The 18,837-nt window shown below is 51.5% G+C and overlaps 5 protein-coding genes across 5 annotated transcripts; 1 reads left to right on the forward strand and 4 right to left on the reverse strand.

Annotated features, from left to right (window-relative positions):
* Positions 1-651: 651 nt before the first annotated feature.
* On the reverse strand, positions 652-2,028 carry PG985_006784 (Mn2+ homeostasis protein-like protein Per1; the record flags this gene model as incomplete). Its single annotated transcript, XM_066826553.1, has 4 exons — positions 652-709; positions 831-1,590; positions 1,676-1,721; positions 1,849-2,028. Coding segments are annotated over 4 exons (1,044 nt in total), but the record flags the coding sequence as incomplete, so codon positions are not given.
* Positions 2,029-3,059: 1,031 nt separating this feature from the next.
* PG985_006785 (glycoside hydrolase) lies at positions 3,060-4,458 on the forward strand (the record flags this gene model as incomplete). Its single annotated transcript, XM_066826554.1, has 3 exons — positions 3,060-3,500; positions 3,578-4,180; positions 4,282-4,458. The coding sequence occupies 3 exons, from the start codon at positions 3,060-3,062 to the stop codon at positions 4,456-4,458; spliced, it is 1,221 nt and encodes a 406-aa protein (XP_066686161.1).
* Positions 4,459-4,488: 30 nt separating this feature from the next.
* Positions 4,489-4,881, reverse strand: PG985_006786 (uncharacterized protein; the record flags this gene model as incomplete). Its single annotated transcript, XM_066826555.1, has 1 exon — positions 4,489-4,881. The coding sequence occupies one exon, from the start codon at positions 4,879-4,881 to the stop codon at positions 4,489-4,491; it is 393 nt and encodes a 130-aa protein (XP_066686162.1).
* Positions 4,882-6,766: 1,885 nt separating this feature from the next.
* On the reverse strand, positions 6,767-9,163 carry PG985_006787 (Zinc finger transcription factor; the record flags this gene model as incomplete). Its single annotated transcript, XM_066826556.1, has 2 exons — positions 6,767-8,353; positions 8,417-9,163. The coding sequence occupies 2 exons, from the start codon at positions 9,161-9,163 to the stop codon at positions 6,767-6,769; spliced, it is 2,334 nt and encodes a 777-aa protein (XP_066686163.1).
* A 5,949-nt stretch (positions 9,164-15,112) lies between these two features.
* PG985_006788 (uncharacterized protein) lies at positions 15,113-17,913 on the reverse strand (the record flags this gene model as incomplete). The annotated part of the gene is given in 4 exon segments (XM_066826557.1): positions 15,113-15,299; positions 15,319-15,644; positions 15,700-17,672; positions 17,781-17,913. 4 exon segments carry the CDS (start codon positions 17,911-17,913, stop codon positions 15,113-15,115), a joined length of 2,619 nt encoding a protein of 872 aa, XP_066686164.1.
* Positions 17,914-18,837: the final 924 nt, after the last annotated feature.

The following is an 18,837-nucleotide window of genomic DNA, read 5'->3' on the forward strand; positions in this document are numbered from 1 at the left end:
GACAAGCGCATGACAGGTATTTACTACCTAACGAGATGACTACAGCATAAGTAGCAGCTGCTTGGGATAATGGATTTACCACAGAAACGAGGATAGACCGATTGAATAGGTAGCATACTTCGAGGGATTTCATATATAGATGATGTCGAGATTTCGAAGTAATAATGCCAAGAATATGCCACGAGATAACTGGAAATCATCCTGTAATTGGTTCAACAATAAAAGCTTGGCAATCAGACAACTGCTAAGGGATAACTACATGATGGATATAACTAGCATGGGGATAATGATTTCCAGCAACAACTATAGCTTAGCTTAGCGGACAGCAATTAAATGTCATAATGGCTGCAGAGACTTACTTTTCAACATTTGTCATTGCTACTGTGTGGTGGCCCATTTGGTTTGGTATGTTTCGTCGGGCACAGTCCAGGATGCAGTGGTTGATGTGAAGTTTGGTTTTCATTAATTGTGTTTGTCTATATTGTATGTTGGCTCCAACCAACTGAGTCGCAGAGTTACGGGGGAATACAATGGCCTAGACTCCTCATGAACGAACGTATGGTTGAACCATAAAAAATCGTTTCGTGTTCCTCAGCCCAGCTATTTCCGGGACGCGACTAAGAAAATTCCCATAAGACAACTCAGTCGTCATTAGAATTTCAACTTTGACCTGCTTGCAATATCCTCTTGGGCGTCCTTGACCAAGAAGCTGTGCTCGAGTTAGCCATTCCGAGCTGGACCAGGAAAGAAAGATAGAGAGAAAGAAACGAAAAAAAAAAAAAAAAAAAAAAAAAAAAAAAAAAAACTAAAACTGAAAGATCGAGACCTACCGATACCACACAACAGCAGGGAATATGGTTCCCAGATGCCACAGGCTATGTGCATCTATCGCCCCCCATAGCGGAGGGAAGTCCAGCAACTCCAGACTCATGGCCATCATGAGCCAGGCCACGGAAAGACCGGGCAATATCGTCCAAAGCTGGCGTATTTCTCTGTACTGCTTCCAACTCCAGTACGTCAATATCGTATTCTGGGTCAGGCCGACCACGACGTTGGCAGTCATGTTGTACGTATAGTCCCAGCTCCACATCTTAAGGTAGAGGACGTGACATGCGTACAAGGTACAGCAGAATATCGTCCAGAGCCTTACCAGGCTCTGTCGGCGCGCGGAGGGCCTTTCGACGCGGAACACCAGCATGGGGGTGTAGTACATGCCGTACAGGACATCGGCTCCGGCGGCAAGATAGTCCATTTGTTCCGTCGCAGCAAAGTCGCGGATGTGGAAGATGGTGCTGAAGACCCAGGCCGCCATGCCGAAGTAGGCGAACAGTTCATAGTAGGGCCGGAGGTGATAGCTGGCGGGGATCTGGGCTCTCAGCTTGGCGAGGCCGTTCTGGTGCGCGAGGAAGTTGCCCACGCTGAACAGCACACTGAAGGGTTCCTGCATACCGAGCACTCTGACAAAGGGCCACTTGCCATGGAACTGGGTGACCCTCTCACCGCGGGAGACTCGCTTCGCCGTAACAATGTGCTGGCAGGTGTGGTCGCATTCTTGCGGGCAAGTCCAAAGGAGGAGGCGGCGATGGAGGGCTAAAATCGCAGCCGGTCAGCTTTACGGCACATGGTCGAACGTGTCGGATCGGGCAGGGCTTCTTTTGCGACGGTGCAGGCTTACGGATGGGTGTCGGCTTCTGGGAGTAGCAGTTTTCTCTTTCGCAAATCTGCGGGTAGATCGAGCCAAGTCAGCTCTGCTCCATCGCGGGACGTTATGTGGCATGCGCAGCAACCAGCCAGGAAGTGGGTTTGGTTTGGTCTGGTCTGGTCTGGTCTGGTCTGGTTTGTACGTACCTTGACGCACTCTCGAAATTCGGGCAGGCGATCGCCAGTGGAAGCTTGGGCAGTGCTTAGCAGCAGGCAGAGTACGAGGACTGCCGCTATAAGGCGGGGAATCCTCGTGTGTAGTCGAGCCAACATGATGTACTCATTGGCAATGCCGGGCAGCGTGGGCTCCTCTGGGGATGTGTTGGCCTTTTATGAAGGGGGTGAGAGAGGGAAAAAAAGGAGATGGGATTGGTCATATGTAAATAGTGCCAGCAGGTTGGAGGAGCATGGGATGCCGGGATGTTGGGATGCTGGGATGCTGGGATGCTGGGATACCTGCAGGGCGCGGCTTGCATGTACTGTGCCTTAGCTAAGATCACCGCGCCGGCTGGTTACAGCTTACCTTGAATGTTACCTAGCGGGCTTGTTTGTGCTTGTGCTGGTGGATGCTGAACAAAGCTTCCCTTCTGTTATGATGAAACAGGCTGGCTGATTGGTTTTGGGGCCGCCAGGAAAGCCCGTGCTCCAACCCCGAGCAGAACCCCGAGGCCAGCAAATCGTCATTGCCAATGGATGTTAGATTAGCTTCTTCCAAGTACGACTACCGTCACGCCAGATGCAAGTGACCGCGCTCTCCCCGGGTCCCTTCTTCGAATACAACACGGCCTTGGCAACTCTAGGCATTGGAACTCTCAAATGACCCTAGGAGGGGCGTCGGGGCCAAAGCTGTGCATTGGCAAATGGGATTTGTTTTCCTTTTTTATTTCAGTTCAACAATTGTCTGCTCGGCGCAGAAGCGTGCACGATACGAACATGCGAGCTCGGCAGACACAGGAGAAGTTGACAGACAGATCGTTGAACAACAAACATCTGATTCTTCAAACGTCAATGACGCAATGACAGCAAGGCGAAAAATGAAACATCAGGCACCGGCATCATGTACTTACATGTAGCTGTTCCCGTCCCTATGCGAAGCTAGCCCGGGCCGGGCAACGGGCATCAGTCCTCCGCGTCTCTGCATAAACGACCTCAAGAGAGCCTCATGTAGCGACTCGACTTGGGATAAGAAATGCATTCTTGGAAGTGCATCTCCTTACCCCTCACCTGGGCAAGTATATATGCACGTAAGTATATAAGGTAGATAGTTATCGCAGTGTCGAGACTTGGGAGAAAGCGAGTACCTACTATTTCCCCCCGGGATCCCTGTCCGTCCGAGTTCTCTCTCCTTCATCCGAACCATGAGATCCTGTACCTGGCCCCTCTGCCTGCTGGTCGCGGCGGCCGCGGCGATCCGTCCCGCCGCCGCCGCCCTGTCCCCCGTGACACGGACGGACTCGACTCTGCTGGTCGAAGGCGAACCGTGGAAGGCCGTGGGCCCCAATGTCTACTGGCTGGGCCTGGACGAGAACGTCGTGCCGCCCGTGGGTGAGCCCTACGACCCCGCCACCAAGTCGAGCTATCCGACCCAGGGCCGCATCACGGACGTGCTGGCGACGGTCAAGGCGCTGGGAGGGACCATGATTCGGTCGCACACCCTGGGGATCAGCCTGGGCAACCCGCTCAGCGTGATGCCGGCGCCGGGCGTGGTGAACGAGGCCGCGTTCGCGTCCATCGACTGGGCTGTATATCAGGCCGGCCAGTACGGTATACGGCTCATGGTGCCCTTAATTGACAATTTTGTAAGAGGGCACAAGCACTTTTTTAGCTGGCCGTTATCACCATGGCCCAATTTACGGTTGATTGATCCCAGAGATAGGACTATTACCACGGAGGCAAATACACCTTTCTGCGGTGGGCCGGCTTCAACCTGAGCCAGGGCGCCGACGCAAATAACCCCGAAATCCAGCAATTTTACACCAACGCCACCATCGTCGCGGCCTTCAAGGACTACATCACCAAGATCGCGACCCACCGAAACCCTTATACCAACCAAACGTACGCCGAGGACTCGACCATCTTCGCGTACGAGACAGGTAACGAGCTGCTGGGCCCCGTCTGGGGCGACATGAACTGCCCAGCGGACTGGGTCGCGGACATTGCGCGGTTCGTCAAGGCGCTCGCCCCTCAGAAGCTCCTCGTCGACGGCACATACGGCGTCAACGAGACCCACCTGGCAGTCGAGGAGGTGGATATCTTCTCGGACCACTACTACCCCGTCGACACGGCCAAGCTGCAGAACGACCTCGACCTCGTCGAAGGCGCCGGCAAGGCCTATTTCGCGGGGGAGTACAGCTGGGTTGGGCCGGACGATGCCGGCACCAACAACATCACGGCCTTCTTTGATATCATCGAGAAGAGCACGGTAGCGGTCGGCGACGCTTTCTGGAGCCTGTTTGGTCGCAATCTGCCGGACTGTGGTGTAAGTCACCCTCTGACGCACAGTCTTCTCCCGCTCCCCTGATAGCATACCTACCAGCGCCAATCTGGCACAAGATGCCGCTACTAACGCAGACATAACAGAGCTTTGTCAATCATTCGGATGGCTTCACCTTGCAGTACGGCAATCCTTCAAATTCCGAGTACACCAACAGCCGCATCAAACTGACCAGGAAACATTTCTTTGCTATGAGTCAGGGGAAACAGATCCCTATAGACGAGGATCTACCCGCCGTGCCTTGCCCGGGGCCTGCCCTCTGATGCCCCTTTTCCAGCATAGAGCACAATGCATCAAATCAGAACCTTAGCAATCTTTGAGATATCCTGCGTCGGCGTTCCGAAGGAGTCGGCTTCGCCATGACCCGTAACAGGGGAACAATGCTTCAGTCGTCCAACACCCGCTTCTCTACCCACACTTCGGTGTCTCCCCCCACAGTCGCCAGCAGACAAGTACAAGCAAACATCTTCTTCAATCCACCACCCAGCTGTGCCGTCTTCAGGATCAAGAGGCGGGGCTGTCACATGTAGGAATTTTGCGTCAATGTCGTTGTCGTCATCGCAGCTCCTCCCGTCTTCTTCGGAGTAGTCCACCGTTCCGTCAAAGGCCATGCATGAGAGCATTGCAATTCGCACCGACGATGCTCCGGTACATGCCCATGGTGGTTGTGTGGGACTCGTTGGCATAGCGGCTGGCCCCCGCGCCCTGGCTGCGCAGTACAATGTATACGGACTCAGTAGCCAAATGGGAACTGGCGGAACCATCTGCCTCCCATGTCTCCGCCAATTATAAGTCAAGAGCCTCGACTTGTACAGCTTTTGGATAAACTGCCTTCTTCGTTCCAAGATACTTGACGTGCGGGCCTAGCTTGTCGTGATCAGCTTCCAGATGAGCGCGTTTAGGTGCTGGGATAGAATCGTTGCCAAGCTCATCACCACCCCGGTTTCCCGCTTGAGGGTTTGCCATGGTTTTAGTTTTTGATAAAAACAATCATGAGTACGTGTAGTCACATAGGTAGTAGATACGGAAGTTGTGGTGCTTGATTGACATGCGCGGACGAGCCGATGTTTTTATATGCTTTGATGACGGCAACGACATCATAGGTGACCAGGTTTCAGACGACCCCTGCCAAGCCAAAGAAGCATTGACATGGTATCTAGGAACATATGATTCGCACCTGTTGATTATGACAAGCGTTGTTACACATGCACGGGAGCGTATCTCGTGGTACAAGGTTTGCATTGCTACTAAACTATCTATATTCATTTGAGCTCCCCAGATGCATGTACCGGTATCGTGATTGCAGCAACAAACATGGACAGATACAATCAAGTTCAGAAGCCAGCATGCCCTTTAGATTTCTGGCCCGTCGACAAACCCGCACTGGACGGTGAGTGTCTACTTGTCACGTAAAACCTGTATGTGTTTGCCGTTAGCGAAGAATCCCAAGGCGAACGTCCAGTGAGGGCAAGTGCGCAAGACCACAGAGGGAGGGGGGAAAGATCAGAAACCAGATTTTATAAGCACCGCTCATCCTCACCTCACCATCAGACACCGTGTCGTCCATCCCAGCACTGGGAAGCGTGGCAGCATATGACGATCCCGCACGCCTCCAAAACTCGGCCAGGACGGAGCAACACAGGCCATAGATGGGTCGGCTGATGGGATTTCGAGGCCCCGAGGATGGCCTAATACGGCTCTTCCTAAGCTAAGAATGGTTATAGTGACAAGCCAAAAGGCATAGTCGGAAAGGTCATCATGCAAGAGTGGTGGCGGTTATGTGAAGAAGGAAAAATTGTGTGAGCTTACCGTCTGTTCAGAACCTGGGCACCAGGAGCCCAGCAATAATTAACCGACTTTTCAACAATTCGCATGTCAGTCAGTCACGCTTTGCAATTGAAGCGACCGCCGCTTCTTTTCACTCCGTGGCTCGAAGTGAGGATTATGTTGATGAAAACATTGATAGGCAGATGCGCGTTTGATGGGCTCTGATGTTGAAAAATCCTGGCTGCTTGCTGATTTTATTGCCAGAGTGGGGCCTGGTCGGCTTTGCATTACGCCGGTCCGTTCGCAGCTGAGAACGATGGAGACTTGCAAGGCTCCACCAGTACCAGCAACACAATGACACTCCAGCGACTGACTGACCCCCTACTACAGGCAGGACAGGGACAACGCAATGTGGCATCACAATTTTTATTCGCAAGAAACAGCGCAGTATCAGGTACGTAGGCTCTCACTTTGAAAGTAAGTGTTGGTTATTGAGGGAAACAGTTGCTAATTCTCCATCTCTAACTACATAACAAGTAATTACCACATTCCAACGCCACGATCCAACAGACGAGACGGCTGCTGTTGAGACGCATTGCAAGTATTCTTTGTGTGTTCATTCTGATGGCATGAGAGATGAAACGAACCAAGGAAACTGCCGGAAAACCTCAAATCGCTAAACTAAAAAAGGAATATTTTATACACCAAGGTCTGAACTTTGTCGTAGTGTCTCCAAGTTATTGCGTTCTCCAAATCATTTCATCGCTTGTCATCAATATCGTAATACATAGCCCCGGGGCCATCCTAATTCTGCGGCTGGAAGGAGTAGTCGGTCGACCAATCCATCGTGTGCCCAAAGTCCATGTTGAAGTCCTGGGACGATGGCTGGCTGAAGCCGGCAGCAGCGCTCGGCGTCGTCAGGAAAAGGTTGGCGTCAAAATCATCCGACTTGCCCATCCCAGTGGGAGGGAAGAGAAGGAAGTCGTTGCCAAAATCGCCCGACGGGAACTCGTCAAAGCCCTCGTCGACATCGGCCAATGACGACGGAGTGTAGAGCATGGTGTTGCCGTGTCCAACAGGCGAAATGTGAGCCGTCGGAGCGGGCACTGGGTCGTCCATGAACGCGGTGGTAGTGAATATGTCTGCAACCTTGTTACAGTTGTAGATCGAGTGGGTTGGGGTAGGCAGTTGTACGTGAGCACCGTAGATGTCCTCAAATTGGCCAGTCACGTCGGGGCTCAGCTCGCTGTAGCTTGTGAATTGCCCGGCGTCAGTCGAAGGGGTGCCGTTGTCGATGGGAGAGTAGTCCAGATTAATCTCGGCGTCGAAAGGAACGGGGTCAAGGACGGGGTCAAACAGCCCCGGGTTCTCAAAAGCGGCATTGAACTCCTCCGAGGAAGCGTAGTTGGACATGTCCATGTCCAGGTCCGGATAGTTGATCAGAGGCTCTTCCGGAGGTGTCATCATCGAGGTTCCTTCGCTGCTGGGCGTAGGAATGCCTTGAATCAGGGGGGTTGGGTTTGTAGAGCTGCTACCCTTTTCAGAGCCGCCCTTCTTGTTGGTCTTGGTGCGGACGTAGGTCCAGCCGTGAGCCTTCTCCATGTGCTGTTTGCAGTTGGACTCCCGCTTGGACTTGTACGGGCAGGGCTTAAACAAACATTCATACATGGGTGGCGCACTGGAGTGCTTATCATTGATATGTCGGTCCATTTCCTTTTCGGTGGGCCATCCATACTCATGGTACTTGCAGTTGGTCAAGGGGCACTTCCAAGGACGAGAGTGTGTCTTCTCGTGCTTGGTCAGGTCACATGGTCGCTTGAATTCCTTATTGCAACCAGGCTCCTTGCATTGCTTAGGAGCGTACTCCGAAGGGTCGGCGTTCTTCTTGCGGCGAGCCATGGAGCGCATGATCTCCTCCTCGTCTTCAAGCTGCTCGCTCATGGAACGCTTGAACCGGATCGGAGCCTTGGTGTCCTCGTCGAGATCCTCAACGGGCTGACCGGTGGCGATGGAGATGGCCTTGCCGTTTTTCTTGACGCGTACCAGCTCGGCAGGCCGGCCGTTGGATGAGATCCCGCCCATGAGTTTCACCTCATCGGTGCTGGTAAAGTTAGCCGGAGGGTTCATTGTGCGTTGTTGGTCTTGGGTTACATACGGTTCAACATCCATGTCGTTCAATTCCTCACCTGCAGCCTGGCGCTCACGGGCAGACTGCATTTGTTGGGCGTGTTGGCGAATCTGTTCGACGAGGTCAATAAAGTAACCGTTGTTGTACGGTCGGTCGTGAGGTCGTGTCTGCTCGCGGTCGCTGAGGTATTCGACGGTGGCTTGAATGCATCGGATCGAAGTAAGGCAGAAGTCGAGGTACAGTTCGGCAGATTTGGCCCTCTCCTTCAAGCACAACAATCGATAAGTATTTCCCCAAACGCCGGTATCTTTTAGAAGTTGACTCACCGGTGCCATAAAGATAAGCGTTTTCTCCAGGTCTCTCAAGCAGACAATCTGGTTCTCTTGAATCCTTCTAGGACAATCAAGAATAATGGACTCAAACTCCTTCAATGAGGGCTTGGCCAACAACGGTTTCAACGTATGCTCATGAATGCGGTTCACGGCACGCTGGCTGAGGCGGGGCGTCTTCTCTGCCTTGATGGAAGTTGCAGACCGTGTGATGGCAGAGGCGATAGCCGACGGCTTTGTGTCCTTGGTCCTTGACTGCTTTGAGGCCACCGACGTACCAAGACCGCTGTCAGACTCGTGATGTCTTGACGAACGGCGGTTGCGAGGGCGCAGGACGCGCCTCTCCGTCTCGTGCCCGAACTCCATAGTGCCGGGCTCCTCGGAGGATGTCTCAGCGACGGCGTGACCAAGAAAGCCCTTGGGCACAGGGAGGCTATCGTCACGGAAAGAGCGGCAGGATGATGAGGTCTCAGGCTTGGAACTGAGAGTATCCTCGATGTGGCCGATGGTCATCATAACACGTCGACGATGGGAGTCGATCACATCGTCTAAGCTCGTCTGGGAGCGGCGGGGAAGTGATGGAACCTTAAAAGTAGAGGCCGGAGGGGAAGATGGAGGAGTAGTAGGAGAGTGAAAGGTAGCGCCCTTCCTGAGGGCCAAGTTGGTCTTAAGTCTCAGGCCATTGCTACCATCAGTGTCAGGACGAGTCACCGCAGCCGTCCTTCGGGGGTTAGAGAAGGACATGTTGATCTCGGTGAGGTCAAGTCAAGGACAGTGGGGTAGTTTATAGTATGTCGAGTGGGATGTAATGGCCCGTGGACGTGGAGACTGTGTAGAGAGGCGGAATGGTCAGCACCCTTATGCAGTAGGACGCGCCCAGCTTGCGTGAGTCACAACGATGAATGATGGCCTGAGGACTCCAAGGATGATATCACAATTGCCCGGTAGGGGGGTATTGGTCAATCCGTGGACTCCGGCGGGCCAAACGTAGACAGGGCTGGCGTAGGGACTGGAAACAAGACGGGATATATGGTTGTCCTTACTTTCCAAAGACGTCAACAAGACGGGTTGAACTGGGCAAGAGCTCGAGTGTCGCTTGCCGGCTTTAGGTTGTTTGACAGGCCGGATCTCTCAAGCCAGATATGTTTCTCGAAGCAATCGTGGGAAGATCCAGGTGAATCGGAAACTCAAAAGGACCCGCGTGTTTTCACGAGAGCATGCCGTCAATTGATGAGAAGAATGATAAGACCCGTGGTATACCAGAGCAGTGATGCGATTGCTCAAATACAGGCTCAGTTGGTAGAGTCTGAAAAGGGCAGCGAGGGTATGTAGACAACAACGGATGGATGACGGGGTGAGATGGGATAGTGGATTGCTTTAACGACTGGAGGTTCGTGTGGCTTACTTTCCCTCTCTCCAGGTGATAGACAGCTAGGATTGCAGGAAATATGGCAGCCTTGAGAGCCTCGGGATGGTGATACACGCAATGAAGGAGGTTCTGAGGACACAAATGGGTTACGGGAGTGTCGTGGAAGAGGAACAGGTTGGAGGTCGGAAGGGAACGATGGGAATGATGAATTGAGGTGCTCCTTCAACCGACGTTGGGATTGCCCGAGTTGCTGCCTAGAATTGTACCTTTGTACCGACAGGGGTCCGTACATGAAAGGGCGCTAGTCGACGGCGTAGCTGGGCTGTGAGGTTCCTCTAGGACTTTTTTTGGTTGATTGACCTCACGCCGGAGGATCATTGATTGAAGAGCCCCAGGACTTGTCTGTCTCTCTCCCTCGCTCTCCCCACTGTTAGTCTGCACCATCGCCGAGCCATTCTTAGAACCAACAAGCAAGCCCTGCTGAGACCGTGTTAGCGAGCAAGCGAGCAGCGAGTTCTCTGCTGCCGTTCCCTCAGTTCCGGCTACTACAAGTACAGTAAACCTCAGTTGCTATCAGCTCCAGCGTCCCCCTCTCCACCCATCAAATGCTCCTATGTATGTGCTGCAGGCACAGCCTTAACAGATTAGCAGCGAGATGGCCCATTTGATGTTGTAAGCGAGACCGAGCTGTGGTGGAGCCGAGGAAACATCCCATCATATCTATCCACCCATTCAATCAATTCCAATCCACGCCTCCCAAATTCCCAATTTTCCTACCTACTGCTACGGGGGACTAGTAGTATGCCCTCTCGGACTTTACGGACACTGACCCGGGCCTCGGGCCATCACGCTTTCTTTGTTCTTGTTTCATTTCTGTAGATGGCGTTGCTTATATTGTGCGTGCGTCGTTCTCGCACGACGTCGGCACAATGATGCGTCCGTCCCGCAAACTCGAACCCCAGGTTCCTTTCGCATGAAAATTCAGGGGCCTCTCCTCATTCCCAACTTGAGCTCAAACGGTACAAACACCCATCTATCAAATGGGGAGGGCGATTCGCGGCCGACGCGTCAAGGGACACAAAGTGACAGACAGACGGACACAGACAAACGGGACGTCACTGCAGGGATGCTTACCAATATCCTTTGCATTGGGTCGGTTCTGGTCCCAGTAGCTGGTCCTGGCCCCCCTGTCGGCCTCTGATTCAGTCTGCACTCGAACCGGCCGGTGGTGGCGCGCCAAGCTTTTGGTGTGCTGGGTACAGGGTCCGAGATAGGTCAGCCATGGGCAATTAATCAGCCCGTTTCCCATCTCCCCATTAGCCCGTTTCCACTTGTATGAGTCTTTGACCGAGTCCGTTTTACCACTGCATGCTATGCCTATGCCGACTCGCCGAGATTCTTGCCAAGGGAAGCGGAATGTCCCCGGTCCAATGCGCAGGACAGAGTGTTTGGTGTGTAACCGCGCCGTACGCGAAATAGCAAATGCTTGAATGGAAGAAACACAATCTTACTGCTAGCAGCGCGTACCGTGCTACCATAGCGCGCCACCCCCGGTTTTGAAAAGTATGTCAGACAGCTTTCTCAGAATTAAACGGGATCACGCATGTACCTCATCATGTTAAATCGATAAAATAATAGCTGTAATTATATTAGAAAATGTACTATTTCCTTTACCGGTTAGTATTATATAGGTATATCTATTTGCCCAGGTATAACTGTTACTTTAATAGGTGGTGTTAATTAGCTTAATATAATAGTAGTAACCGTATGGTACTAGTTTAGGTTTCTATTATATCGTTATAGTATCGTTATACCGCCATATTACTATTACCCGTTAATTACTATTTTTATATTAATATCCTTTTAAAATTTTATTATAGTTTCTATTATATAAATTTATATATAATATATTATATATTAATTTTAATAGGGTTAAAGATTAAGAGTAGTTTTTTTTATATATATTATAATAATAGTAATAATTATTATTAATTATAATTTTATAATTAAATATTATAGTTAATATATGTATAAATTTATAATTTATAATTTATAATATTTATAAAAGTAATTTATTTAATTCTAATTTATAACGTAATTCTTTAAATATATTATATTTTTATTTTTTTAATTATAATAATAATTAAAAGGTAAAAATAGCTTTTACTTTAAGTTCTTATATATTTTTAATAAAATTTTAAAGTTGGTAACTATTTTAAATTAATATAATTATTATAATGTAGGGTAATTATTTTAAATAGGTAATCTTTTTATAATATAAAGCTATTTTAACCTAATTATAATAGTTTAAATATTTTATTATTATAAATTTATTAATTTAATATAATAAGCCCAGATTATCTATTAAAAAAGCTAGTAATATCGAGAAAGTTATATCTATATATTAAAGTAGGTATAAAAAAATAGAATTATAGTTATTTTTTTATTACTATTATTTTATTCTGTTAACAAGGTCTTTAATATACTTTTTAAAAGGGGGGGTCGCGCGTTATGGTATTTTTCTTTTCCGATTAAAATAAAAGTCTAAGATGGAACGATTGTGCTTGAATCCCTCCGAAACAATTCCTCCGGCAGTGGCCGCAAATTGGCTGTTGGCCCTCAGCCACCCCCATCTCTGGCCAAAAGAGGTGATGTGATTACTGTGTCCAATGGCGACTGCGCATGGTGGCTAGGAAACTGCACCAGTCTGCCAGTGCCTCCCAGACATAAAGTGCATAGGGGTCCTTAATACGTGCCAATGGCTTAGCCTCCCTGTGAGGTCAGCTCAGGTGCTTGGACTGAGGCCGCTGCAGAAGCCGCTGAACGAATTCCATGCTCCCTGTGCTTCTGACCTACCAATACAGGACAGCAATCTATCCATGCATTGCAGCGACCTACGTAATAAAGCTCCTGGGGCCCAGTTCGTATTGTCATCGGTTTCCCTTCTGGTCAAGCCAATGCCAATCCGGCCGGAGGAAGAGCTTTGGCCATTGTATCACGGCGTGCAGATCTCCCCTCCACAATTAGGGCTATGAGGGATGAGCGAGCGAGGCGGCTCAAGTCTGTCTGCTAACGAACCGATCGGTGGTGACCCAAATAGATTTCCAATTGACTCGGACCTTGAAAAGTGTCTCGGGGGTGACTATGCATGCAAGAGCATACTCGGTTAGTTTGTTGTTTGTTGCTTTGTCGCACCCATCTGATCGGATGTACGATCCTTTGGCTACCTCTTCATTGAACATCTCCTCCCTCTCTCTCCCCCCCTCCTCTCGAGGCCTGCTTTATGCCCAGACCAGATCGTAAACACGAATCGTGGTTTCCCATACTACCCCTCCTCCGGGACACGTAATATCACGCGCATATACGACTACGTATCCGCATCTCAGAAGATGCGATGATGGTTCAGCCCTACCGGTCCATTCCATTAAGCTTTCGAGGCCCCAAACCGGCCAATGAGCCACGAAAGAATGCAGGAGCCTTAACGCCGGAGCCACCATCATGAACACCGAGGCCGATAATGAGACATGGAGGGCGTGTCAGACCGAGCTCGCAGCCAATCATAAAATAGGTGCCTGGGAGAATACTTCACGATTGCACACCTTACATATACGGTATATGCGATATATGCGACTTCGCCAGTGACAGGTGGCCTCCGCCAATCATTTGTGCTTCCGCGTCATACATGGATCGCACTTAAGAAGAAGAAAAAGAAGAAGAAAACCCGCCGGTGCCGTTTGTGTGTGTGTGTGTGTGTGTGTGTGTGTGTGTGGGCGCGCGCGCCGCGGTAGGTACCTAGCATATAGCAGCACAGGCGGGTTGGCAAGGCGCATGCAGCATGCACCAACAGCAAGCTTCCTCCAGAGCTCCCTTTTCCCTTTCTGCTTCCTGCTGCTGTCCTTGAACCGAGGAAGAAGGCTCAGGTGACACAGGGCAGCACCTTTCGATATGCCACGCCATTTGTCCCATTGGTCGAACCGACACCAACAGGGATTGGGACAACCATGCAGCTCCATCCCATCTCATTCCACCACCTGGCGCTGGTGCTTACACGACCCAGACCAATCCTCAACAAGCAGCAGAACTGGCCATCTCATCTCAATGGCTAACCGAACCAGTGCCCGCATTTTGCTATTTTGTTGGTGGTTCCGTGCATACACCAGTAGCCACAGCCCCTTTTCGGTTATACATACTGATTCGGCCTGTTTTGCGAAGTGGGCGAATTCTTGCCAACCAGCGGGCCGCACTCCAGAGACTCCGTCAAACTGGTGTAACTGGCGGAATAGGTAAGGTGGGACATATCGTACTGTAGTTGATGCGGCGGATCTTGTCTCCTGTCGGGCTCGGCTGCTAAAGCTGGCCACCCAAGGACCTGGATATCCATACGTTCCCATCCTAAACCATGGCATGCTCATTTCGTCCAGGGCCCGGCTGGAGCCGGTGCTACTGGATTAGGAAGATTCCGCTCTCCGGCATCGACGTCCATGTCAACTCGGTTCACGGCAGATGCCCATGCATGTCTCGTCGAGACTAACGATATCAGCAGCAGCATCCCGGAAACATCAATGCGCAAGATATGTGGCTACTTGTACATGGTGATATTCCTGTCCTATATCACTGCCAAGCACCACTTCGGCCTAGTGAGCACTACGTTCCTACCCAGGAGAACCACGAGCTCGCGTGATTTGATATCTACTTGCATTGCCCTTACCAATTCGACAGGTAGATTGAGCATTGTAAATGCAAGTAACCCAATAGCCAGTGTTATAGTCATGTGGCAACCTCTCGGAGCTCAAGGTGCTGCTGGATATTGGTGTTGAACCAGCTCGCCTGTCCGCTCTTGATAATGGAAAGTATATCTTAGGTACGTAGTAAACGTAGGCGATTAACAACGAAATGTTCAGCTTGTTGTCTAAGCTCAGTGTTTATATGCTACAAATAGGCGTTTCTGCGCAGCCCATGCGTCAATCAATCTTGATATAAGAGATGCTTTCACCATTGTTGCCCCCAGGGATTATTGGCAAATAGAATATGGCTCTGGGAGTTCGGCCGCAATCAAGGAAAAGGAAAAGAAAAAAGACTCGAAAAATCAACGCCCGACCGACCCTATTCCCATACACGCGACGCAAGACCATCTAACGATTGCTTTTCTCCGGATCCACGCAAGATACGGCATTTGCGTCAAAGGCCGCAAGGGCTGATTTAACGCCATCCCAACTCGGTTCGCCATCCTCAACATCGACAGAGCCGTGGAAGACGAAAGTCCCACTGTTGTCTGAAGATTGAACTTTCAAGCACGACATTTTGGTTTGGGGAGCGGAACCTCTCTAGTAATTCAACTCGCCGCCGCCTCCGGCTGCTACGTGATCGAGGTCTTCGTAGCTCTTGAGACTGCGTCCCTGAACAGCTTCACGGGGCCCGACAGCAGCACCTCCTGCTGCACCATCTCCCCCACCTGCCCGCACCACCTCGGCCTCGGCCAGCTCCCGCGCCGTCTTGGCCCCAGCGGCCTGGCTGTTGACGCCTATCGTACGGGCCACTTCGATTGTTGAAGCGATTACCACCGGGACCGCCGCCTCTGCGAATAGGCCCTGCGCCGCGATCGTCGCCCCCGGCATTCCAGCCGGGAGCTTGCATCGGGTGACCACCTGTGAACAACGGAGGCATGCCCGGTAGACCGGGGAAGCCAGGGAAAGGTGGCATGACGTTGTTCATGCTGAAGTTCTGTAGGTTGAAGCCACGTGGGGTACCCTGCTGAGTTTGTCCGTTGGAAGGGGGGAAGTGGCCATTGGAGTTGGCGTCTGTCCGAGACGGGGCGATGTGCGCCGGGTCAAGCACGTACGCATTGATGAGATCGAACTGCTCACGTTAGCTGGGCACTTTGTCGAATAGCTAGAATTGTGCGGTAACTCACCTCATGTTTGATCTGATCCAGCCAGTCGGCGTGGCGTTTCTCGACGTGCTTCTTCCAAAAGTGCTCTTCCTTGAACAGTTTGGTACATTCCGGAACCTTGCACCTCCACTTGTGCTCATCCTCTTGCTTGACGAACTTCAGCAGCTCCTCGGCCAGCGCATCTTCCGCAGATTTTCCACCAAGCTTGCGGATATCAACCGACTCAGGCTCGAGGATCTGCATGATCTTGTCCTCAAAAGTCTTGACCCATTTGTAGGCGCGTTCCAGTTGCTGCTCTGACTTCGATGCGCGAGGCTTGCGATCTGGCTCAGGAGCCTCACCTTCTTCCTCTTCCTTAATCTCGCGCTTCTTGGACGGGAACGGCTCGCCATTCACAGTCGCTCTCGCGACATTCTTAGCAGCCGAAGAGAGAGTACTGCGGGGGCGGCGGAGATGGCCGCCGGGGCATTTTCTAGTCAACTCGTGGATCGAATCACTCTCAAACACGCAGAAGAAACAGAAGTTGAAGACTCGTCGGAGATACTCGATCATCAGGTCAAGCTGTTTCTTCTTCATCAGGAGATCTTCGTCATCGATCTCATCGTCGACGGCGCCCTCGTCCTCGTCGTCTTCCATCTCGCCTTCCTCGCCTTCGTCCATGTCCAGATCAAGGTTGCGTTCCTTTTTGACCTTCCTGGACGGAGAAACAGGGCCAGCAGGTTGGAGCCGACCAGCATTCTTGAGATCCTCAGTGCGCTCCTCGATCTTGAGTGTCGCGTTGAAATCAGAGCCGAAATCCTCCTCAAACTTGTTCACCAAACGTTTGACAAGGTTCAGGTCTTTCTCGATTCTCTCTGGTGCAGAGAAAAGATCCCACAAAGCCTTCTTGCGAGGGTTGCTTGGGGGGTTGTGCACACCGACGTGACAAACAAAGTCGCCACGCACTTCGTCCTTTACAGTCTTTCCGTTGACGGCCTCTAAAGCCTTGTCGGCCGTCGAGACTGGCGGCGCAGGAGATTTAATGTCCTCATCGCCGTCTTCGTCTTTAGGGTCGCTGCGCTCCACGGGGGCAACGGCATCAGATGCAGGGTGGAGCATGACCCAACCCATTCTGTGATATCGTTTACTGGGGTTGGGGTCACTCAAAGAGAGCCATTTGAAACCCCCTTCCTCTTCGCCAAGGTTCTCTCGGCAGAAAGCCTCCAGATTCTGGCGACTAACATGAGGAGCAATGGTCTTGATAAGAAGGGTTGGCTGGTAAAGGTTCTCGTCGCGAATATCGTTTCCATTAGCAGGAGCCAAGTCACCGACACCGAGGACCTCATTGGATGCGGTCGCCTCGCCTTCCTCTTTCTCGACTAGACCGCCTACACCGTTGGTCTCACTCTTTGGTAAGCCTTCCAGCGAGAAATCGTCGAAAGTACCAGACTCAATGTCTTGCTCCCATTGACTGTAAGCTCCGCGACGGAACTCATTAATCTGCGCCCTGAACGCATCTCGAACCTCAGGGACATAACGCTCTCGGAACCACTGCTCCTTCTTATGCTCAGACACGAAAGTCCTAGCCATCTTTGCCTGCAGATCTTCCCTGTAAGAGTCATACGCCGCTTGTATTCTGGCCTTCTCCTTCTCGCGGTCTTCTTGGCTCTCGCGGCCACGAGGACGTTCGGAATCTCGGCGGCGACCAGTGCGGGCGCGCTCCTTCTCCTCCTTGATCTTCTCGTTGGCTCTCCACCATTCTCCAAAATACGAGAAGCCAACCTGGAAAGGGAGCTTGGAGGGATCTGTGAGGGGATTGACTGTCGGTGCTGGCGGCTCGGCGCTTGTTTGGCCCGGTACATAACGGTCGATGTTGGCAGGCGGTGAGGTCACACGCCGAGGCCTATCATCGCGCTCGCGGGGGGCGGCATAGTCATCTCGGCCCCGAGGTCGGGGTTCGTAGCGGTCTACAGGCAAAGGCGAACGAGATCGCCCTCGACGATTACGGTCGTAGCCTAGGCAAGTTAGCCACGCACCAAAAGGAGTAGCGAAAGAGTAGAACGGGAGCAGTCAATCGTCCACAGTAGAATATGTATGGAACGGATGGATTTCGTGTTACGCACCAGGTGAGCGACCGCGAAAGAAGCTGTCGCCGCCACGTTCAGGTTTCCGGTCATCGCGGCCATCCCAGTCGCGAATCGGCGACCGCCCTGGAGCATCCCGCTCGCGGTCTCGATAGGTGTTGTAGGAATCCATTGCGCTGCGCTTGGTGCTTCAACAGCTTGTCCAGCGGTATTCCACCTCGTTGCTTCGGAAATCTCTTTTATGTCTTCCTCGTAAATTAGGTAGCTTCGCACTTCGCTGGGCGATCGTGATGGTTTGCTCCGTAAGTGAAGGCACGGGATTGTCGGAACAAAGGAGCTTGATGCCTGCTGTTTGGCAAAGCGATTGCTGTTAGAGAAATCATTCTGACCAAAGTTTGAAGGTAACAAGAGAAAAAATAATGGTAAGAAGGGTGAAGATGGGCTTTTTTCAAGATGTAAAACGATGATGGGATCGGCTGATGGGAAGCCAAATAAAAGGATGAGAGGGCTCAGAAACGCAAGCTATGCGATAAGCAATCGATCTCATGCATAGCGAGAGAAGTAGAAGGGAAGCGGAGCAACTGTGCAGAGGAAGGTTTCTGTTTCTGGGGGAGCGTCATGGTGTGATTGATGATTGATTGATGAAGAGAGAGGTCCAGAAGCCGGGTAGAGGGCATTCAATAGCAGACAGGCACACTACAACAGAAACAACGTGACCTGGTAATGGAATGACTTGAGAAGGGTAATTGACGGGAAAGGATGGACGAACTGTAATGGTAAATGAGTCGAATACGATAGCACTCCTGGATGGGCGCGAGGTCCCAAGAGTATGGAGGTTATCGGTCCCTTTTAGCTGAACATCGACAAGAGGCGACGATGTCTTTGCTGAGAGAACAAAGGGTGGAGGCTGACGCGACTGGCCCGACGGCTCCTTGGAGGATCGACGTTAGTCCGCTTACCTAAGTAATTGTGGAGGTTGGGGGACTGCCAACTTGAGCTTGTCAGCTTGTGCCACCTGCACGGCAGCGACTGCCAGTGGTCGGCTCGGGTCTAACGGAGCATTCAATGAATGATTCAATGTTCAATGTTGATATCC

Source organism: Apiospora marii (assembly GCF_038362585.1).
Source record: "Apiospora marii strain CBS 49790 chromosome Unknown utg000004l_segment0_segment0, whole genome shotgun sequence".
In the NCBI taxonomy this organism is placed as follows: domain Eukaryota; kingdom Fungi; phylum Ascomycota; class Sordariomycetes; order Amphisphaeriales; family Apiosporaceae; genus Apiospora; species Apiospora marii.